General features: G+C 34.4%; 2 protein-coding genes and 1 pseudogene across 2 annotated transcripts; 1 reads left to right on the top strand and 2 right to left on the bottom strand.

Moving 5' to 3' along the window:
• Positions 1 to 4,513: 4,513 nt before the first annotated feature.
• LOC108829089 (polycomb group protein FERTILIZATION-INDEPENDENT ENDOSPERM) lies at positions 4,514 to 7,059 on the top strand. The gene is made up of 13 exons (XM_018602745.2): positions 4,514 to 4,740; positions 4,990 to 5,055; positions 5,138 to 5,260; positions 5,347 to 5,427; positions 5,514 to 5,606; positions 5,678 to 5,753; positions 5,829 to 5,908; positions 5,996 to 6,067; positions 6,162 to 6,221; positions 6,298 to 6,394; positions 6,493 to 6,556; positions 6,662 to 6,721; positions 6,818 to 7,059. Exons 1-13 carry the CDS (start codon positions 4,564 to 4,566, stop codon positions 6,876 to 6,878), a joined length of 1,110 nt encoding a protein of 369 aa, XP_018458247.1. The 5' UTR covers positions 4,514 to 4,563; the 3' UTR covers positions 6,879 to 7,059.
• Positions 7,060 to 7,072: 13 nt separating this feature from the next.
• Positions 7,073 to 10,911, bottom strand: LOC108829088 (pentatricopeptide repeat-containing protein At3g20730-like; annotated as a pseudogene).
• A 44-nt stretch (positions 10,912 to 10,955) lies between these two features.
• Positions 10,956 to 22,993, bottom strand: LOC108829102 (uncharacterized). The gene is made up of 21 exons (XM_056996225.1): positions 22,884 to 22,993; positions 17,723 to 17,899; positions 17,527 to 17,615; positions 16,985 to 17,094; positions 16,822 to 16,876; positions 16,290 to 16,378; positions 16,025 to 16,091; positions 15,880 to 15,942; positions 15,606 to 15,773; positions 15,416 to 15,509; positions 15,248 to 15,327; positions 15,083 to 15,155; positions 14,913 to 14,956; positions 14,691 to 14,758; positions 14,294 to 14,376; positions 14,027 to 14,184; positions 12,646 to 13,942; positions 12,226 to 12,515; positions 11,810 to 12,004; positions 11,562 to 11,718; positions 10,956 to 11,472 (listed from the first exon to the last, which is right to left on the bottom strand). Exons 2-21 carry the CDS (start codon positions 17,832 to 17,834, stop codon positions 11,177 to 11,179), a joined length of 3,588 nt encoding a protein of 1,195 aa, XP_056852205.1. The 5' UTR covers positions 17,835 to 17,899; positions 22,884 to 22,993; the 3' UTR covers positions 10,956 to 11,176.
• Between the last annotated feature and the right edge of the window lie 938 nt (positions 22,994 to 23,931).

Raw genomic sequence — 23,931 nt, 5'->3', positions numbered from 1 at the left:
TTGAAAATTAAGTTCCGTTCGGGTATTAAAAAATTCTCTGTCGGCTTCGAGTCGGGTTCTTCCGTGTTCGGGTGGGTTCGATTTTAATGTAAAAATCCTGAAATAACCGAATAACTAAAGTATCTAAAACATGTTTGGATAATAGTACCCAAAGTAACTATATTACCCGATTCGGTTAGGATATTTTGTATCCAAACTACCCAAAAACCAAAAAAATAACTAAAATTACTCATTAGACACTGTTTTTGAGTATTTCTATTTTATCCAAAAATACACAAAAATAATTAATATATTTATTTTTAATCATAATTTTAATTTTTGAAATAATTATATATAATTGTAAACAATATTTTTAAATATATATTTACATTTTGGATATCTTCAGATACTCATTTGGTTCTCGGCTCGGATCGGGTTGAATACCGGTTCTTCGGAAACATCGTTTAGGATCCATTCGGTTATTTATCCCGGGTCTGATCGAGTTCAGGACCCTGATTTTTGGGTCGGTTCTTCAGTTCCAAATATTTTTCCCAGCCCTACTTTTTGAAATAAAAAGAGATTATGTCTGTTTAATCTGGATACTCGTTCTGTATTACGTTATTTTTTCTAACCTACTAAAATATAAATAACATTCTAAATCCATAGTTATTTTGTTTTATCCGGTTGAAATGATCGAGATTTTTCAATTTTCGGTGATACCTAAAATTATTATATTTGTTTGGTTTCATGTAATATGATTTTTTACGGTTCTTATGTCGAACCAATGATTTTATTTTTAATTTCTAAATGCTTGCAAAATCAAATAAAATCTAAATAATTGTTTAAGAAAAAGGACATCCAATATTACTTGTATTGTTTGTACAAACAATTTTGGAGACATTTTAAGATTATGTATTTTATATAAGATAATCTAATATTATTTGTGTTGTTTGAACTTTCATATATGTTAGACATAATATAAAAATTGTATATTTATATTCATAGAAATTTGTTTTTATTGAGTTTAATAATTTATGATTCTTTAGTAAATTTGCCTAAAATTCATAGGCAAGTTTGTATTACCTTACTCAACCGACTACATTTAATATCTTCTATATTTGTTTTCTATTTGAATATGATTTAGTAACTTATATAAACTTCCTACTCAAGCTAAAAATCATCAAATTAATTAACTAAATATTTTTTTAATATTATTAACATACATTTCAAAAAGACAATTATAAATATATGTCAAATTGGTTTAGACTAAATCAATTTTGTACTTTGGTTTAGACTAAATCATTTTGACTTCGTTTTTTTTACATCAATCATTTTGACTTCGTTATATGGTTTGGATTATATAGATATATAGTCACCGAATCAAAATTCACCAATTCGACAAAAACATGCACCCCTTTTCTAACTTTTTAATAATATCTAAAAATGATTTTCCAGAATGATTAAAAAGAAAAAAATATGTAACATCCAAACCACACATCGACTTATTTGATTATTATGAACTTATTAATATATCTAAGTTTGTCGTGGATCATCAGGTGGTAATCTTCTTATATGGTGAATTCACCTTATTAATTTACTCTCACAAACAAATCGTGTATAGAGTGTTATATTTGCTGTGCTGAATATATACACCCGCAGACGTTCTTGAAAATTATGTTATGAAAATTGAACTTTAGATCAAGATAGTTCAAGTGAACCAATCAAACCAAATATTAAATTCAGTGATGTGTGATTTCGTTTCGAACCAAGTTTGGTTTGTTTCTAATTGATTTTGTTTTTTCAAATATTCTTCTATACTTTTCTTGGTTGGTACTTGGTATTACCGAGGAGAATCTTCAGTGTGAGTTCAAAATGTATGTACTCTCATCATAAACGAAAAACAAGAAATAGTTTAATAAATAACTGACGATAGATTTACACAAGACAAAACCTTTTTTTGGCATTACTTTTAATATAACACAAGTAGACTTAAACATCAGTAGTGGTAAGCTCTTGAAATCTTCAGTCGACAAAAAACCCAAATATACAACTGTTTAGTTTCTAAAGAACAATCTAAATAAGGAAATAATAATGTCAATGGAGGAACAAGACTACGTACTCCCACGGAACATCCCCAACCATCATCCAGTTTAGTTTCAATTTTGATGTTTGAATTGCTATCAGTTTTCATCATAAACTTTAACCTATGATGAGATAATAACTCTGGCAAACAAACAAAAAAAATCCTATGAAATAGTAACTGGCGCAAATATTCTTGTTCTATCAATTTATCAATCTATTCTTTTAATGAGGAAACGATTTCAAAGCGGCTTAAAAGAAAGAAAAAAGTAGTGAATAATTAGAAAACTTTAGATATATAAACATCTTTTCTATATGTATTTATACATATACTTACAGAGGATGGATGCGGTGAACATGAAATCTAGGGTTCTGATTAACTCATGGTAGCCATTAAGAGACATGAGATCGATCTTTCTCCCAATTGGAACTCCCTCCATGTTCATTTAACGTAGAAGCTCCCTACGCTGCTACACTCGTTCTCTTCTTCCTCCTCCTCCGCCACCGCAACCGTATTATCTGCCGCCGGATCTACAACAGAATACCCGTAACCACCGTTGAAGTATTGTGTCCCTGAGGATGCCCCAAAGCTGAGTCCGAGCTTTAGATCCGTGTTTAGGTTTCAAGTACTCGAAGAGCCACCGTTAAGCGCTGCATCCACTTCGGGAAAATCCGTTCAAACGTGACAGCTTCCCTTGTGTTATTGAAGATCAGACTCTGCTCTAACCTTCAACGCTTGCATAGCGTATGCTAACGTTGAATCAAGCTTCCTCTCCTATCCATTCTCTAATGCAATACCGTATGGCAATGTATAAGGGAACTCAGAATAGCACATCTCGCTTTGGGTTATGTTCGCCATGAACAATGCTTGTTCCTTTACATCCTCGCGCCTCCTCATATTTACACCATCTTTTCCTCCTCGCTTAGTAACTTTGACAACTAAAATTAAAGCCAGATACGTACGTTTATGTTGAAGTAGTGTTTCAAAGAGACAAAGAGACGTGAAATAGAAACAGAGAAATCTCACCGAGAAAAATAAGACGTGCATTGGTTTTTTTTCTAAGCAAAAAAGGAAAGAAAGTTAAGCATTAAATGTTGCGTTTTTCTTCAAATCGCTCACAGAGTGACACGTGGAATGGAGCATTCTCATACATTCTGGTGAAAACCGTTTAAGGAAAACTTCCAACGTTGTGTTTTTAGGAAGCAGCTTGTAACTTAAAAATACCTTGTTGGAAATAGAAATATCAAGAATAAAATGTTTTCAAAATGTTAGCAATTACAAGATTAACATGTATTGCACTTACACAAAAGAATAAAAGAGCAATATTACATAATATATGTTGTATAGACGAAAGCTAAGTCAATTAGTTACTGAACAAATTATTAATTTTTGTACAATACAAATTCCCTAAATATATAGGGACTATCTTTTCGTAGAAACGATAAAGAATACACCCGAAATAATAACACATGGATGGTTTAGTGGTAAGCGAATTCTGGTGAGCTAAGAAATTCGGGTTCAAATCAATTCCACGACAGTAATGACAAAAACGATATAAACCTCTGATCCTTCAATATACTAGCAGATTGGATTTTATTCTGTCAAATATTCCGAATTATCAAAAGAAAAAATATACTTCTGATATAGAGATTTGAATCAGAATTAAGATTGAGTCATTGTTGTGTACTGGAAAAAAACTACTTAAAACTTGATATCTAACCAATCACTGATCTAGATTTTCAGTTTTACATTGGAGCTAACAATTTCTTAGAGCATCATTCAGTAGCTTCTCATTTAATTTTTTTTAACATTATTAAATTATTATTTTAAGTATTTTAGTTATATGTAAGAATTAGAAAATGCATATATCATTTTAAAGTAGAGGCACATGAAAATAGTGTCAAATTTTGTTTTAAACATTAGTATTCATTTTAATCTTTCATCTAGAAACTCATTCCAACATTGTGTTTTTAGGAAGCAGCTTGTAACATCTAGAAAAATCAAGAAAGATTTGTAAAATAGTTTTCAAAGGAATAAAATGTTATCAAGATTTAGCAATTACAAGATTAACATGTATTTACAGTCAATATAATGACCAAAAAAAATACAGTCAATATACCACATTCAGCCAATTTAATCAAAACTTGTTGACTGTTGATTGGTCAATTTCTATTGTACTAATTACAAATCATATATCATTCCTACTTCAAAATATTCTATCATAATAAAAATATGGTATACTAAAATATTCAATTTACTTAGTCAGTTTTGAGTGCTAATTGAGATATTTTTCTCTAAATAATAATATTAATTCCGATTTTCTTACCAAACTTTGCTATCTTTCTGCTGGTCTGGTCAAAAATAATTTTCCTACCAAATTAGCAGTAACTTGGGAAAACCCATATTTACCGAAACTTACAAAGACCTGTTATTGCATGAGACTAGTGAGCTTATTAGACTAGAGAAACAGAACAGTGTGCAAGAGAGAGAGAGAGATTTGAAAAATGTCGAAGGTAACCTTAGGGAACGAATCGCTTGTTGGGTCATTGACTCCATCGAACAAGAAGTCGTACAAAGTGACCAATAGGATTCAAGAAGGGAAGAAGCCTCTGTACGCTGTTGTCTTCAACTTCCTTGATTCTCGTTTCTTCAGTGTCTTCGTCACCGCTGGTGGAAATAAGGTAAAAAGTCTTCTCCTTTTGTTGTTCTGGGTCTGGGTCTGTTTAGGTTTTGGGTGGAGATTGATTTTTGCCCTATTGAAATCTTCCCTTTTTTGGTCTGATTTTGGGGGTTTGTCATTGCTGTTTTGGGATGTTGTCGTCGATTCCCTTTCTCTGGAAAGAAAAAAATTGAAACTTTGCTTGATGGGTTCCTTCCATACACATAGCTGATTGTGAAAGTTTATGGCTTTTTCTGTTTTTATTGTGTAGATTACACTGTACAATTGTCTTGAAGATGGTGCCATATCTGCATTGCAATCCTATGCTGATGAAGATGTAAGGAAGTATACATTATTATATATATATATTTTCTAGGTTTTCCATGTAACATTTAGGTCCATTTGTTCTATGAGATCAGAAGGAGGAGTCGTTTTACACTGTTAGCTGGGCGTGCGGCGTTTTGGGGAACCCCTTTGTTGCGGCTGGTGGAGTGAAAGGCATAGTCCGAGTCATTGACGTCAACAATGAAAAGATTCACAAGGTATCTTTGCATATTTTTTTTTTAATTAGCTTTTAGAATGATGTTCTGTGTTATTATAATCTGTGTGCTCTCTCACACATGTGCAGAGCCTTTTGGGCCATGGGGATTCAGTGAATGAAATCAGGACACAACCTCTGAAACCTCAGCTTGTGATTACTGCAAGCAAGGTATACTATCTCTAGGCTTTTTTTGTCCTGACATTCATTTATTTGTTTGATGATTAAAGAGCTCTTTACGGTTTTGATTGGATCAGGATGAATCTGTTAGGTTGTGGAACGTTGAAACTGGGATATGTATTCTGATATTTGCTGGAGCTGGAGGTCACCGATACGAAGTTCTAAGTGTGGTAAGCCTTACCAATATGGTATTTTAAATGTTATCTGATTGTCAAAGTATAACCATCTCTGGACTATGTAGGACTTTCATCCCACTGAGATTTTCCGTTTTGCTAGCTGTGGTATGGACACCACTATTAAGATATGGTCAATGAAAGGTACGAGTAAAAAACCTAACACACTTGACAGGAACTTGTATTTGTATGATCTTATTATTCTTTGGATGCTTTCAGAGTTTTGGACTTATGTTGAGAAGTCATACACATGGACTGATGATCCAACAAAGTTCCCAACAAAGTATGTACAATTCCCTGTAAGTATTTTCTTTTTCCTTCGTCTTGTAAACAATCTATTGATGGACTTTGTTGATAACATTACTTCTGTGTGTGTGTGTATGTAGGTATTTACTGCTTCAGTTCATACAAACTATGTAGATTGTAACCGTTGGGTTGGTGATTTTATCCTTTCAAAGGTTAGTTAGTCAGTGCTACTAGAATAAGTGACTTTTTCTTTTTTGGTGGAATAAGCTATAGTTTACACTCTTATGTTCTATATATCTGATTCAGAGTGTGGACAACGAGATCTTATTGTGGGAACCACAACTGAAAGAGAACTCTCCTGGAGAGGTTAGGATCTCATTTTATTAATTTAATCACAAATGTTACAAGACTGAAGTTGTGTTGTTGTTGATGATGTTTGCAGGGTACTTCAGATGTTCTACAAAGATACCCGGTTCCAATGTCTGACATCTGGTTTATCAAGTTTTCTTGCGACTTCCAATTCAGTTCTCTTGCAATAGGTGAGATCTCACAATGCTCTCTCTATATACCATTCTGCATTAAACTTTAAACTTAAATATCTTGTTACCAAATTTGTGGAACATTTATCACTTATCAGGGAATCAGGAAGGAAAGATTTATGTCTGGGATTTGAAAAGTTGCCCTCCTGTTTTGATTACAAAGTAAGTCTCACTTCCAGCTTCAGACACAGATCTTTGATCTTTAAATCAAATAGTTAAGCTTCACTACTTTTTGTTTTCTTGACATGATTCTCTGTTGCTATATAGGTTATCACACAATCAATCCAAATGTGTGATCAGACAAACCGCTATGTCCGTTGATGGAAAGTATGTTATATTCATCTTCTCTTACCAATATGTATTTGATTTTATGACTGATCCTAAACATTTGAGACAAATCTGTTTCGTTCCATGACATTGTAGCACAATTCTTGCTGCCTGCGAGGACGGGACCATATGGCGTTGGGACGTGATTACCAAGTAGCAAACTGAGTCTTCTAAGAACTGATGGATTAGGACCCTGGAGGAAGCAGAAGATATATGTTGTTTTGTTGTAACTTTTATATATATTTATCACATTACAGTTTGGAAAAGTGTATCACTATTCCCTGAAACTTTAAGATGCTATTTATAGCCTCAATAACTTCAGTTTGGTTTAAAAACTTTATAGTCTTCTGATCAATACACAATGCTGTATCCAGGAGCTTTGTTGCAAGAACCACTCTCTTTCATAAGCTTTCTAGTCTTCAAAGCATTGTCCCAATCTCCAGTACTGCATACACACTTGCCAAATTAATATAATTGACCGGTTTCTTCGGTTCCATACTAAGAAGCTGTGCGGCTGCTACTTCACTGAGTTGCATGCAGTGTTCCCATGACGCCTGCATGCATAAAAAAAAGCTCCCCAAGCTGATGAGCTATGACTTGTAATGCCGTTTTTGTTTCTTATCAGTTCATAAGCTTCTTCTAAGTTGCCACCGCGTGCAAGCATATCTACGATGCAAGATAAATGCTCTTCTCGAACTTTGATACCATACTTGTGGATCATTGTGTTGAAAATGTTCCAGCCAAGTTCGGTTTCTCCTGTATGGCTATAAGCAGAGAGGAGAGCAAGAAACGTGACGTCATTCGGCTTGGTCCCTTTATGTTCCATTCTGTTGAAAAGACTTTCTTTACATTCCCATGTCTTCCATATCCTGAAATCAAAGAGGTCCATGACCTCACATCTCTCTCTTCCATCTCTTCAAAAGCAAGGACTGCATCTTCAATTTCCCCAGACTTTGCATACATATCTATCAGAGAGTTACACAAAGCAACATCGAATCTGATTTGGGAGGATTTTAAGGCGAAACAGTGGATCTGTCTTCCCATGGATTTCGAAGCGATCTTGGTGCATATTTTAAGCATTGAAGATACTACAACCTCGTCCATCTGAGTTCTCATCAGTATCATCTCTTTGAAGATATCAAAAGCATCACTTGTGAAGCTGTTTCGCTGTGGAAAGCCTGTGATTAGAGCAGTACAAGATATTAAAAGTCTCTTCTCATTGGTCTCTCAAGCAGTATATTAGCATTGACAAGGCTACCACACTTCCCATATGCATCAATGATAGACCTAATTAGTGCATGTGATCTCTCCAAACCCATCTTGATCACAAATCCATGTAATTCACTAACCATATCAAGACACTTGACATGATTAGAAGCCCTGAAGAGGCTCTCAAAAGTATAGCAATCTGATTGCTTCCCTGACATAGAACACAAGCCAGGAAGCTATCTGAGTCAAATTCATAACCACCACTGCCTAAATATTATCTCAGATTGGCTCAAGAAATTTTAGAGAAGCAAAGGGAGAAGAGGATCCTTTTTTTACTACAACACATAATACAACTTTACTAAATTTGATTACTGCTAAGTTTAATCAATGTAGCTAATATCTAATGAAGTGTTTTATCATGTGGTTACTCCTGATGAAGCTGGGGATATAACCTTTATGCTCCTGATGTTTTAGTGAGGTGATGAATATCTTTTCCCAGATCTTTAAAGCTCTCATAAACCACAGGGTATGTTGTATTTGTGAAAATCATTGCGAAATATTATGTTAAATTTATCATATAAACTTTGAATATTATAAGTAGTATTGTATTAACCGTAATATTTAAAGTGAAAGTATGAAAATGGTATAAAATTATCAAGAAATATACTATTTATAGATTTATATTGATTTATATAGAATATAAGAGTAAAAAAAATATTTATTATAGGTTAACTTTCATGAGATGATATTGAAAAATCTTATAGTTAGGAATGATAAATACTCATATTAAAGATGTTACTTGATTAACATAGGAATGTAAATGATATATCAGAAACATTTCATTGTAAAATTGTGTGTAATAGTATATATGTTCTTCGAACTGATAGATTGAAATTGACTTTTACGAAAAAATATTATCTAATTTACCAAAAACATCTATAGAAATTTCAAAAACTCTGAGTTTTAAAACTTCTTTAGCAAAAACAAAAATTAAATTGAAGAGAGAGTTATTTTGTATAGAAAATTACAATAGACATTAGAAAAAGTAAAATAGATAACTTTGATAAAATTGATAGAGCTAATTCAACAGTATTTCAAATTACATAATGATATCTTCTATTTTTGCAATCAACATCTGAATAATTTTATACTATATTGAATATTCTAGGAAGATATGAAAATTTCTTGTTAAGAAATTAATTTCAATAAACTTTTAGTTATATTTGGTAAGAAGAATATCTAAATCAACATAGACAGTAAACTTACGAAGTATAAGTTGGAAGAGATAGATAGGTTAAGTTTGGTAAGGATATATTTATGCTATATGGTGTGTACAATGATTGTACCATAGAGGATAAAACATGTGTTGTATTTTCATTAGTTATTGTGATTCTATATCCACGATGTAAACCAACAAACAGTGAATGACATTGTTGCTGCATGGCGTCAAGAAACTCCGTTCAGGACGATTTACCAATTAGGAGCATTGAAGAATCACATTGCTATCATGATTGACAGAGAAGGAAACACCATGCTTCATGTTGTAGCTTCTACAGCTAAGGGTGAGTGGTTGAATTTTGTGGCCGGCTGTGGAAGAACTCTTGCCTAAGCAATCCCAGAATCTAAAAAACAAAGAGGAGTTTAAATACGATTAATTATATGATTACATATATGATATATAATAGTGACTAGAGTAGGGCATTTAAGTATCGGGTTCGGTTTAGATCTGCTTGAGTTTCGAGTTTCCGGCGTTAAAGATTTCAGCCTCATTTGAATATATCTAAATTTCGGTTCAGGTTCGATTCAGATCTTTACGGGTTCAGATAACCCATTTAAATTATTTTAAAATTTTAAAAATTTAAAATTCATTATATACTTTAATTTTCTCAATATTTATAAACAAAATAATATACTACATATAAATTTGAATAACATATGCCATAATACTTAAACATAACATATAAATTAGTTTGATTTAAATATCTGCATAGAGAATAAATAATTATTTTAAGTATTTTGATGTTTTGAGTATACTTTAACTATTTTAGATATTTAATTTTAAATATTTGTATATATTTCAAGTATTTAAACCAACTTAAAAGTATCATATATATTCGGGATGTTTTTATATATTCTAAATTTTAAAATAGTAAGTATTTAAATATATTTTGAATACGTTTGGGTATCCGAAATACTTCGGTTCATATCGGATTCGGCTATCTAAATACAAAAATTTTGAATAATTTGGATATTTAATCAATTTTGGTTTGAGTTTGGTATTACTTTTTGGATCGGTTCAGTTCGGTGCTTCGAATTTTTTGCTCAGTTTTAATATTGACATAAAAAATAAATAGCAACATTTTTGAAAATACATCGGCGCGATCAAAGTCTAGTTGGTCATTATATTCCAAGAAAACAAATCCCTTTGTTTCATTGAATCAAACAGAAGACGAACATCCTCAAACTTCCTACACTTAGCATACAAAGCAATGCACTCCTCACAACTAAGTTCCCTGCGAATTTCCCTTTCTCCACACAACTATGTATCTACATACCTTCTCTCAGACAACCCAAATCTTTACACGACTTCAAAACACTCCCGTAAGTGAAATCATTAGCCCTAAGGCCCCTAACAGATTCCCGGCGCATGTGTATGAACAACAGCGACGCGTGCCGGTGGTAGCCAAGTTGAGAATATCCCGAGATCATAGCTGTCCAAGAACCAACCTCTCTTTTAGGCATTCTATCAAACAGTTTTTACGTGCGTGTTTCACATCTCCTTGTCTTACGTACAATTTCAACAAATTGTTGTTCAACTGAAGATTGGAGACAAACCCATTTGTCACAGAGTTCCCGTGGATCAACACAAATTGTTTCACGACGTTTTGGTAGCTGCATAGTTTGAGAGCCTTGAGGTACAAGGAAGGGTCTAGAAAGTATGGTTTTGAAACAATCAGATTCTCCCCATAAGCAGCTATCATTCAAGAGACGTAAAGCTAACCTTTTTATCCAAAGAACGTACACAAAAAAAGAAACAGAGCTTTTATGGTAAATCTCAAAACTTTATCATAAAGATTTAAAGACAGTTTCTTTTGGGCAACTGTAAAAACAGAGCATTGCTCATATGCATACACAAATATAGTCTCTGGGCGTATTTAAAATACAAAACTTTCCCGCTTCAAGTAGTGATTCTCGCATCTCTGTATATGATATATACATAAAAAAATTAGCTTCTCTGCTTCACTTTTAGATTTGGGTTCGTAGTTTAGCCATCAAGCTCTGCAAGCTCTCGAGTTTCTGCTTCAGGTCTTTGATGTGTTTTGCCGAAGTTTCAGACTCTGAATCGCAGAGATCAGAAACTAAAGATGAACACTTGGCCTCTAGCTCCACTGATGCTTCCTCAATGGAAGAAATGGTAGATTCCAGGTCTGCACGTGAAGAAGTTTCCCTCATTGAATCTGATGCTGCACCAAAAGGTGAGCTTCTGGGAGTGCCTGCTCTGCTCGCTTTTGGGGAGAACATCTTGTCAAAGCCTTCACTTCCTGCAACATGGGTCGATAAACTTCAATAACTGGAGGAAGCTAAAGCTATTCTCTTGATATAGAAGCAGAGGAGTTTGAGATAAGTGTACCAAGGTTGCTTAGTTGATTTAGAGCTGCATGTCCAACAGATTCTTCAAGCTTCAGCACGCGTAGAACGCCTGCGACTATCCTACCCATCGAGTCAACTTCAGATTTGCACAAGAACGTCAGATGTTGCAGCTCGTCCTTTGTAACAACTGCTTCAACCTGCAGGAGAAAGAACGAATCGTTTAAAGCAACTCTATTACAAAATCTGCTTTTATATAAAGAAGAAAGCAATGAGCTCAGATTCACTTACAGGTTGCTTAACAGAGAATTTCAGACTCTCTGCCACCCAGCTCAACGTGTCATCATGACCAGATTTGTCTTCAGATGCTACAATGTTAGCTTCAATGTTAACCCCTCCAGGCAGGTGACCATTTTCGTGATGTCCATTTGGAATGGTCTCTTTCTGCATCTGAGGCTTCAATGTCTGTAGACCTTCGACATTGACCTATAATGCATTTTACAAATAAAATATAAAAGGCCTAGTAACCTAATAGTTGACAGTCATTATTGCATTCAAGAATGTAATTTTATAAGACACGAGAAGATAAAGGCAGCTCTGAGAATTACATATGATCTTTTTAAAAGATGAACAAGTTATCATTGACCTTAGAAAGTTCAGGAACGGATAATATAAGCTGTGGAGAAATAAGGTGTACAGATACTTACAATAATTGAGTCTACAGGAAATTTGTGAGCAGCATGCTTGGTTTCTGTCACATTTGGATCCACAAGCTTTGGTGTACTCTTGGCTATTACTCGGAAAGTTTGGAAGTTTGTGTGCCAGCACCTTTCTTCCCTTCCAATATCTTCATTATCGTCAGACCCCCACCTTTCTGCCACACCTTCTCTGCCCTCCAAAGCAAACAACCAGTCTCTTAACTCAATGGAGACATCAATGTCATCTGGCGTTCCCAAATGTGCGAAACCATCTCCATTCCGACTCCCCAGAGCTCCATCTAGATGCATATGTTAGCAAAAATGGTTAGCAGAGTTGAAGCTGTAAAACGAGAACAATCTGCATATTATACTTTTACATGAACATGATAAGAGTACCAATGATAAAGTGGTATAATTCCATTCCAGTACCTTGTTTCCTGTCATCAACAATAGATGCTTTGAAAAGTTTTGACAAAGGTCCAGAAGATAAATGCTCTAACCCTCTAGACAGGCCCTCTCCTGGACCACCATTACGATTTAGAATTCCAAATCTGTGTAAAAGAGCTTCAGTGTAGTTCATTCCTCCTCCTAGACGTACGCCTGAAATATAAGCCACGATGCTTAAACTGTGGCACTCCATATCCTTTTCACTGAGGGGAATCACATTAGTCACGCTTATGTCAAGAAAAGGCATCACAATATGCCCATCACGTCTTCCATTGACAATCCAAAAGACACGCCTCAAAGGGGTTGACCCATTACAGCCAACTAACTGACCATTACAGTTATTCTCATGTTCTTGTTGCACCTCGGTATCTACACAATCTACCTCAATATTTTCCCAGTATACATTGGAAGATACTGCAATAGCGCCTCCAAGGGTTCTATGAGTTACCTTCACAACAAGATCTTTGCCAAGAAACTGAACAAGTGGCATGTCCTGAGTACCAGTAAAGGAAGACTCGAGAAACTTCAGCTGCAGATCCTTCAAAGCTAATTTTACAGCAGTATCGCTAGGAACCTTCTCCAACAACCCTCCAGTCAAAGAAACAGTACTCTTGCGTTTGCTTTCTTTAACAATCGATATCTTTTCACTGACCTTACCGAAGTAAGAGTACAGGTCCAGAACAAAAAATAACTGCTCCACTGAAGCATTCGAAATATACTGCTCACAAGCAACTCCTATACGAACAATACCACCAGGAGGAGGAATTGCTATCAGTGGCTTCCCATCCGCAGATACCATTGCAACTTCTATAGACACGTCTTTTCCTTCAACACAGTTCCATAAACCCATTTCTGGTCCACGAGAGCTCTGAAGTTCAGTGGAGTTGGAAGATGTTTCCAAAGCCAAACTAAAATGTGAGACTCCAGCTGTCCATTTCTTTTGGCTGGCGTCAATAGGCTGTCCCAGCCATAGACAGAAGCAAGCAGGATCCTTCTCCAGGTTTAGTAGCCGAACTTTCAGGGTAGGTGACTCCGCAAAAGATAAGTTTTCAATATGAAGCCTTGCTCCAGCGAAGACCTTTTTCGTTGAAAGATCTTCCTTGATTGGTGACTCTTCCAAGTTACTCATGTCTAATGGAACAGAAACATCTAACTCTTTGAGGGTGAAAAGAAGAGAGTTAACGGAATTATCTGGTAAAACATCACAACCAGGGTTCACAACTATGCCATCAGCCAAAAAAGAAGAGATCCTTAAACAAGCTTCTTCCTGAAGATGAACCTGGAAAAATCACAAGTAAAATGGTGAAAATATTATTGACGCAAAAAAAAGATTTTGATTTTGTCTTGATATACACAAACATACCATGAGTGGCTGGCACTGTATAACTGTCTTTGAGAATAGTTGTGGAGGTTTTGGGGATGGCTTGACTTGAAGAGAGTGTAAGGAGATCAAAGGTACATCCTGGATTAATTGCCACGGCCCGTTGTCCAATGGATATATGACAGGGCAAAAGTTCTTGGCTGCACCAAATATGTGAAGGAAAATGAATCAGCATGAAGATGTTTCAACAATTGACAGGATTCACAAAAGAATAATTTATTGTAAATTACAGTTCAGAATAATATTTACCGAAGTCAGGAACTGCAAGGTCTTCGGCAGCAGCTTTCATAGATGGTTGGATGAGAGCACAAGGAGAGCGGGAGAAAGCATCCCTGAATTGCAACCATGAGCAATTAAGCAAGAACTTTAAGTTCTAAACAGTGGTAATAAAAAGGTAATAGGATAAAGTCTCCAAACAGCCATCAGAAACAAAGATTATAGTGTATGTAAAAAAGGGTAAGTCACAACTGAGAAAAAACACAATTCTCTGAAGATCAACAGTAATAACAAAGTGCTCAGAGATCAGCCTAGTAAACTTGTAGCGATAAATTTATTGATATGATAACCGGAAGCAGTTTGAACTTTAAAAATAAGAAAGCCTATTGACAGTTTACTCTAAACAGAGATTTTGGTCCGAGCTATTCACCTTAAAAATAGACCACCAATCAAAATCTTAGTCAAATAGTTGGCTGATTCTCCGTCCGAAACACAGGCCTGCAGGCATTGGCTATCGATATCAGATTTCGGTGCCATATAATTCCTTAAGATTCTCAAAGTAATGAAGTGCACCTAATCCTATGAGTATACTGGTAGGAAAAAACTTCATGAAAGTTACTAGCTAAAAATCTAAAAATCAGTGAGAACATACCCGAGAAAAGAGGAGTGATTGCATTAGTAGTTCCAGTTGGAATTCTGAAATGTCATGAAGAGGGGTAAAAGTTAAACCCAAGAAACAAGAGTGATGGTTCCATGCAAAACTGCACTGCACTCTTAACAAAGTAAATTATATTTCAATTTTAAGCATATACAGAAACTAACCGGCATCCTTAATGCAAAGAAACACATGATCCACAAGAACAGAGACTAGAGACCGTCCTGCTGCTTCAGCTGACTGCTTGAAGCATCCATTAAAGAGTGAGAAAAAAGATTTCATATCAAACTTTTCCTTATAAAGATCCACAGGGAATATGAAATTTATAAGACCTGCTGAGATTTTGGATCCACATCTCCTCGGTTTAGGCATAGATACATTCCAGTTAGAAAGCGGAGAAGAGCGCGTAACCCTATTCCCAATAATAATAGGTAGGCTTAGTTATCCATATCCACCAAACCAGAATCCTGAAAACGAAGAGAGAGAGTGTGTGTTCAAACCTGGTTCACTTAACGCTGGACAAACAGCTTCTGGAATGTGCAGCTGGACTTCAAGCCCAAGTGGACTGTTTAGTGCTGTTCTCTGAACTGTGATCTAAACAAGAGGGCACCATCAGGGTTAAAGACCAAAATTTTAGATAACTTCAAGCCTCCATGCAAGTAAAAATACAATTCAGAAACAAATGTTTACATGTGCTTGGCCAGAAATTCCATCTAGAAAGCGTTCTCCGCCAAAGAAAACTCGTTTTGCACCATCATCATCTCTCAGATTTGCTTCTTCAGAACGAGCTAAATTAGCGTCAGTGAACATATCAGGATGTGGCAGAAGATCAATTGATAAAGCTTCCCATTCAAGTTTCTGACAAGGAATGTATATATGCGTCACAGGTAGAAAAATAACAAATTGTCTCTTCAAAGAATATAGTAGTATCAAGGGCAACTAGCTTAAAAATTGACATCAATACCTTAAACAAATAAATAAATCCTGTGTTAGTAGAGAAGTCCCTTGCTTCCTTCAGATTTACAACCTGTAATCAAATAATTCATTCAGATTAGAAATACTAATTCTTCCAGAAGAGGATTTTATTACATCATGCTCGCAGAGCTCACCTTCCAATTCTCATTAGTGGTGTACAGAACAAGGTTGCGTATTGTAATAGATGCCAGTGGAGCAGCCCTAGATACAAAGTATTAAGAGCTTAGACAGACATACAAATGCATTAACTAGGCAGGTCGCAATGTGAAACTCATAAATTAACTGAAGTAATTAAAAGTAAGGCATCAAAGAACACAAAGTAACGAGATTACAACACCCAGAGACGTAAAGCTATATTTCTAACTGCTAGAGACAATGGATAAGTAAAAAACAGCTTACCAGGCTGCCCCTCCTTCACGGTGAGCACCACCACCAGTCTCAAGAAGAAGGTTCACCACTTTAACTTGTAAAGTCATTCCATCTGCAATCTGAAAAACATAAGAAATAATATAATTGCGCTGAGGACCTCTGCGTCGAAAACGAATAGAACTTTACACTTACACCAAAGAAAGACCGAAAACAAAAGGATTATATGCTTAACTAGTCTTCAACCATATGTACAAGAAAGACCGAAAATGAACAATGCTCAAACCATCTACCAAACCACAAAAGTGATAAAAACCATCAATTTTTCAATTTCGGTCTCCCTCTTTTAGTAAGACTCACAAACAGATGTTGGCCAAAACATTATCAGCAATATGCCAATATAGTGGCAAATGGTACTACAATGATGATAGTTATCGGTTGCATGAATCACAAAATAACAACAAGAAGAGGCCGGACTATTTGAATCAGTAGAAAACTAATATTGCCTCCGTGCTTTTATTGGTATGTTTTTGAAAATATCGACCAAGTAGCAGAGATGCCTCACCTTGTCAGCGAATCCATAACCGTTACTTTTTACAGAGGCGGTAGGAGACTGAACACTGAAAGTGAAAACAGAAAAAAAAATGAAAGGCTCAATAAACTTCTGGGAATGAAAGCATCAATGAAGAATGAGTAGAGGCAAAACAGATGGAGCAGGGCTCCCCTACCTGCTTGGACCCTTTGTCACATCAGCATCAGGATTTTCTTCAAGAACAAGATCGAGTTTATCGATCTGCACAACTATAGGCTCCGTTTGCACATTACTCACATAGGGAAGCTATTTGAGCACAAGAGTGAAAGAGAAAAATAAATCAATGCTTGTGGACAACAAGAGAAGTATTATGATCACTTATATCCATTTAACTATCACAATTACTTCTTTCCTTGGCAAACTATCACAAATCCAAACTACGTTACTACTTATTCCAGATCTTGAATCTAAATTCTATATCTGGTAAAAGTGGAAAATGCATTCAAAATCAACAGAGCTATTACAATCCCACCGACACTCCCTGCCCAAATAGTCAGAAAAATTGTACTATCCTAAACCCAAAGCCATGTTCTTTACTAATCCTAAAGCTACATCTAGTAAAAAGGTAGAGAAACTAGAGTTCTAATTCCAACAAAACCAACTCAAGAACAAAACTAAGATGTTCAGATTCAGTTAGATGTTCACCAAAGAGTCAGAAGAGAAGAGAAGAGAACAAACCATGATCTCCAATTTTCCAACTTTGGCAGTGGTGACACTAAGGGCAGGAGGCAAACCCATACTGGCGTGTATAGCTTCCCCATTAATGTCTGCAATCATACACACACACACACAAACACAAAATCTTAATCACAAAGGCACAACCTTTCCCTCAATGAAACTCAACCCATTACTGAAGAAGAAGAGGAAGGAGGACCTAGATTAGAAAGCTGAGCGGTGCGGCCTTGAAGCTTGAATTGATCTCTGGTGAATGATTTGAGCCAATACTTGAGAGTATACTCCAAGGCCCGTGCCAGTATCGACTCCATTTGAGTTTTCACCCTCTGTCTCTCTCTCTCTGATTACGATCGATCCCCCCCAGATCCGAGAAACTGGATCAAATTCTGGTATGGGACAAAGGGGGTTGAAAAAATCTAGAATGGGACACTTCTAATTTTAATTAAAAAATAAATTAAAAATAAATCAAAATTTGGGGAAAAGACCATAAGACTTAAAGAATTAAACATATTTACTAGTTTATGCCATGACTATCCTATCCAGATTTGACCCGGATCCAGACCCAAAATCCGACCTAAAACCCGATGCAATTTTAACCCTAATCTTCTTCTTCTTCTTCTTTCTTCTCCATTAATGTTCTTCCACCATAAAACAAAATCAAAAATTTTCTTTAATAATCTACTAAATTTCTTTTTCTTATACCAAATCGATCAACCCATAGTCATGTTCAATCAATTATATCTTATCTAGAATCAAATTTCATCTTTTTCTTATGAGATTCAAGATAAAGAAGAACGCAGAGTATTACTAATACAACTAGTACAACTATAATGAGTATAACTAGTATACCAAGTATAACTGATACAAGTAAAATATGTATACAACTTTGCAATTAATATAGTGATTTTTATTTTTTTTTGTTTTCACGTATAAAGATGATAAAAAAAGATGATGTAGAACCAAGAAGACATATTGGTCTAATCTTCCTCGCATGCATGTATCAAATACATGAATAATATATTTTTAATAATATTTAATTTGACTAATGATTTGTTACAAGTTGTACTAGTTATACTAGTTGTACTATTTTCGGAAAAAAATCATATTCATCTTTTTGCTCTCGAGACCAAAAAGGTAGATACGGAGCCAGAAAAAAATTCAACCATGGTTCCAAATACACGAGTCACCGGAAAAAGAAGAGAGAGGGAGTGTCGGCGATGAACAAAAAGGACTCTACTATGAAAAAGAAAGGTGCCGCAACGAAGAAGAATAAATATACAATGAAGAATAAGAAGAGAGATACAACGAAGAAGAAGAAGAGAGATACAACAAAAAAGAGTGAAGTCATGACAAAGAAGAAGAAGCTCGATGGTGGTGTCTACGGTGGTCCTCGTCAAATCTAACCAGGCAGGTTCAGAACCGTGAGAGAGAAACCACATCTCCATTTGGTAAATAAAACAAAATATTGAAAACTCTCAATTAAAATAAATTAAATTTTGTCACCATTAACCAATTAAGATATTTGTTCGTTTAATTCATATGGAAAACATGATTTATTAGTCGTGTTAGTTACATTAATTGTATATTATATATGAATTATATAATTTATATATACCAATTATATCAGTTATACTAGTTATATCATTTGTTTGCATGTTTAGTTGTACAAGTTATATTAGTTATATACATAGAAATAAGAGAAGTCGTGTGGTTATGATCAAACAAGGAAAAAATGATCTAGGGTTGAGAGAAAGTGGGTCCCAGGTGAAAGAGAGATGAAGAGAAAAAATATTTTGTGGTTCAAATTAAAAGAGATGAGACGATCTAATGGTTGAGAATGCATTTTCATCAAAGGCAGTTTTGTCATTTATAATATATAAAATAACAAGTAGTTCTACCAATTTTCTAGTTGTACAAACTATACATAGTTGTACTAGTTTTTGAGTTATACCAGTTTGTGCATAGTTGTACTTTGGCAGTGAAATCGTAAAATATCAGTTGTACCATATAATAAATACAATTACATCAGTTGTACCACTTATTTATGTTTACATGTCTTTGCCCGGTTACAATGAAATCATCATTTTCATAAAAATACATTTCATGTATGTTTTCTAAAAATTAAGTGGACAAACAAGTTAACAAACCTTAAAAGTATAAGGTAGATCATGTAAGCTTGTGGAGTTCTGTAATAATTTTCAAAAAAAAAAATCCAAAACTTCAAATAAATTAAGAGAAACTTACGAGCAGATACAAATTGAGATATTTGATTGTTTTTCTCATATAAAATACCAAATTGGTTTTGTCAAATTTATGAAATGTCAAAGTTGTACCAGTTATACCAGTAATACTTGTTTAATATATAACTAGAATAGAACCCGCGCTTTAAAAGCGCGAAAATGTTTTTATTGACAAATTTATTAATATATATACTTTTTCATTAATATGTTTTGGTATGGCTGTTCGGTTTTGTTCATTTTCAAGTTTTATTTTTTGGCTTTTGGTTTGGTTTCTGACCGGTTGTAGTTTTTGATTTTTGGTTCAAAAAATATAAAAACTGTTTGATTATCTTTTTTTTTTGACTTAAGGCATATATTTTTTTGACTTTTCGATTATATTTGAATTTGGATTCGGTTTGGCTTTAATTATTTTGGTTTTAGTTTGGTTCAAATAACAGTTTTATAAACTTGATAAAATTTTGAGTTAAATTCGAACACATGGATCTGAATAAGGTTGAGCGAAAACCCATAATCCGAAGAACCGAATCGACTCCGATCAAAAAAAAAGTAGTACCAAATTCAACAGAAAAGGTAAAATATCTGAACAGATTTAAATTTTGGTATATAGAGAATCGAAACCGTATCTGAACTGAAATATTTTGCGTATCCGAATGAGATTTATATTCATGAATATATGATTTATTTTTAATATATTATTTATTTTTAGATTTAGCATAAAAAGAATATCCAAAATATATAAAATATTTTGAAGTTGTCCAAAATACTTAATATACAAATAGTTCAAAGTAAATGTCTAAATTAGCTAACAGTACTCAAAACACCAAAAATACTTGAAAATTTTATTGATTATCTATTCAAATATTTAATCCAAACCAATTTATATATTAAGTTTATGTATTTTGGCATACATTATTCAAATTTATGTATAATATATTATTTTATATATTTTGAGTAAGGTATATATAAATTTTATAAAAAAATAATTTAAATGGTTATCTAAACCGGAACTGAATCCGCAACCAAAATTTATAAATACCTGAATGGGGCTTAAATCTGTAACTCTAAAAATTCGAAATCCGAATGGATCCGAACCTAAACTGAATCAGTATCCGAATGCCCATCCCTAGATCTTTATAGGTATACAATTTAATTTTATCATATTTAAATTATTTTTGGATACAATTTGAGTTTCAACATTTTATTTTCTGTAAATGAAATTGTATTATTCATATGTTAATATGTTAGCAGATATTTAGTCGGTGTTTTTTATTTAAAATGTTTTCAGTGTGTGTTGCAAAAAAGGTTATAACAATATACAATATGATCAGTTCCATGTAATACCCAACTCACTGTCGACGTTAGCATTAAAACCAAAAGAATTCCATTGATGAAAAAGTTGTTACGCAATTTCTTTGATTTTTTTTTGTTTTTATGAGGATAGTAGGTAATATTCTTAGTTAGGATTTAGAAGTTGTTATATAGTTTGTTTGTATCGTTTTGATTTTGTAGTTCAAATTTGTTGCTAGGATTTAAAAAGTTTATTTTAATATAAGATAATAAGAGAATATTTATAGATAAATTATTTACTTGTATATGGATTTAAAATTGTTAGTTATACTGTTTGTTAGTATCTTGTTTGATTTCGTAATTATCATTTTTTGCTAGGATTTAGAAAGTCGAGTATGATATATATAATATATATATACATTTTCGGTAGGTAAAGATGACATGACAATTTTTTTTTTTTTGAAAATTAACATAACAAAATTATACATAATTGATTTCTAAAAAATATTGGTCTACAAATTAAAAAAAATATTAAGTGTTTTATGGTTTGTAGCATAATCTGTTTGATTAAAAATAAATAAAAATAAACCGATGATATTGTCTTCTTCGTTTACTGCTACACCTACCATTGATAAGGTACCAATTCAAATCATCTTCTTCACACACTGTTGCAAATGCTGAAAGCCTGAAGAATATTCTGAGACATGGACTCGTATTGATTCATTGTGAGAAGTTGAGCGGGAGAGAAGTGAATCACAAGTTTCAGATGATTAATTGAAAGAACATTAGAATATGATATGACATGGTTGAAATCTACTATAAGACACCTTTCTCAAAAAAAAAAATCTACTATATGACAGACAAAAGATGATTTTATGTCGAAGATCGGTTAAGATAGATCAGATGTATATGCAAGTATGTGAAGAAAACAATAAAGTTGTTCTTTGTTTAAGTGAAGAATCGTTTATCTAATTAATGGTTAGCAATAGATATATAACAACATAATTTTATCATGATTTAAAACGGTATAATTAGTATCTTTATATTTAGTCACAACATGTTCAATAAGTCCAAATTAAAAGTATGCCAAGGTAGAATTCAAATAGGACTCTAAATTAATAGATTAGATAAAAATGATACCAATTGTTTATATGTCTAGGCTTAGAGATTGTACCAATATTTTCACTTTATATCTTTGCAAAAATATGTTTGATATTTTTTTTATCTTAATAACATGACTAATATAGTTTATAAACTCAAATAAAATATATGAAATTTTGTCATCATATACAAATTAGGATATTTGTTTGTTTATTTCACATGTAAAACATGATTTACTAGTCCGGTTAGTTATAGTAGCTACATATTATATATAGATTATAACATTTATATACTAGTTATAAAATTTCTTCACATGTTCAGTTGTACGAGTTATACTAGTTATACCCAGTCGAATTAATGAATGAGATATGGAAGATTCTATGGCTGTAATTGAAGAAGGAATAAATGATCATGTGGTTGAGATTAGAGGGAAGAGAGAGAAGGAGATACATATGTAATCGTGTGGCTAAGATTAAATCGTAGACAAGACGATCTAACGGCTATGGTTGATATTTCAATAATGGCATTTTCGTAAATATCAGATTCTCTTTTTTCTTTATGATCCGATGGCTCTGGTTTAAAGAGAGAAAATATAATCGAATGGCTCAGATTATTCTTTCATTAATGGCAATGTTGTAATTTTTTAACTATTATCCCATGTAGATTAATTTTGGTGGTTGTAGATTTTTTTTCATCCATTTGTCCCGTAACAGATTAAAGTCCCGAGAAACTTGAGAAAGAAAGCAAAGACGTGGGATCGATAAAGGTTGCGTCTTTCTTCCTTTCTTGTGTGTTGTAATAATCATTAATCAATTCTAGGCATGGGATCTTGAGGATGTTATGTTGTTACTGTAATGCTGGCACGTGCGTGGATGTTCGGTTCGCACGTGTGAGTTATCTGACTCGACCTGAGTTGTGTATTATTGCAGGAGATGATGCCTCTATTATTTGGACATGGATTTGCTTTATCACATGCATGCCGAAGGTGTTTCATTTTTTTTTTTTTTTTTTTTTTTATCTCTGGTGTCTGGGCAGCCACTTTCCCAAATATCCCCCGAAGGGGTCCAGCGCCCCAGCAGTAAGGATGTTAAATCGCTGTGGCCGGGTTTCGAAGCTGGGTGGCGGGCACCTCAGCCGAGGTTCCATTACCACCAGGCTACGAAGCCCGGTTAGAAACTGTTTAGGGTTAACTTTTTATAGTGACTAGCCCCACCGCTTGCGCGGCCCCAAATCCAGGAAATCCCTCCCCTCCGGCTTGGACCTACGGATTAATGTATAGTCCGCTTGCCCCTACTCGTATGGGGAAACCCCTCCGGCTTGGACCTACGGTGGTATACACCGCTTGCCCCTACTCGTATGAGGAAGGATTTATTTGGAGAGGCATAGTACCACCCTGCTATCCCCGAGAATCGAACTGACGACCTCGGGTAGACATGTGTGAGAAGATTCGCTGGTAACCACTAGGCCACCAACGCTTCTCAAAAACTGTTTAGGGTTAACTTTTTATAGTGACTAGCCCCACCGCTTGCGCGGCCCCAAATCCAGGAAATCCCTCCCCTCCGGCTTGGACCTACGGATTAATGTATAGTCCGCTTGCCCCTACTCGTATGGGGAAACCCCTCCGGCTTGGACCTACGGTTGGTATACACCGCTTGCCCCTACTCGTATGAGGAAGGATTTATTTGGAGAGGCATAGTACCACCCTGCTATCCCGAGAATCGAACTGACGACCTCGGGTAGACATGTGTGAGAAGATTCGCTGGTAACCACTAGGCCACCA

Source organism: Raphanus sativus, unplaced genomic scaffold (genome assembly GCF_000801105.2).
Source record: "Raphanus sativus cultivar WK10039 unplaced genomic scaffold, ASM80110v3 Scaffold0165, whole genome shotgun sequence".
NCBI lineage: Eukaryota > Viridiplantae > Streptophyta > Magnoliopsida > Brassicales > Brassicaceae > Raphanus > Raphanus sativus.
This window is presented reverse-complemented; position numbering and strand designations above follow the sequence as displayed.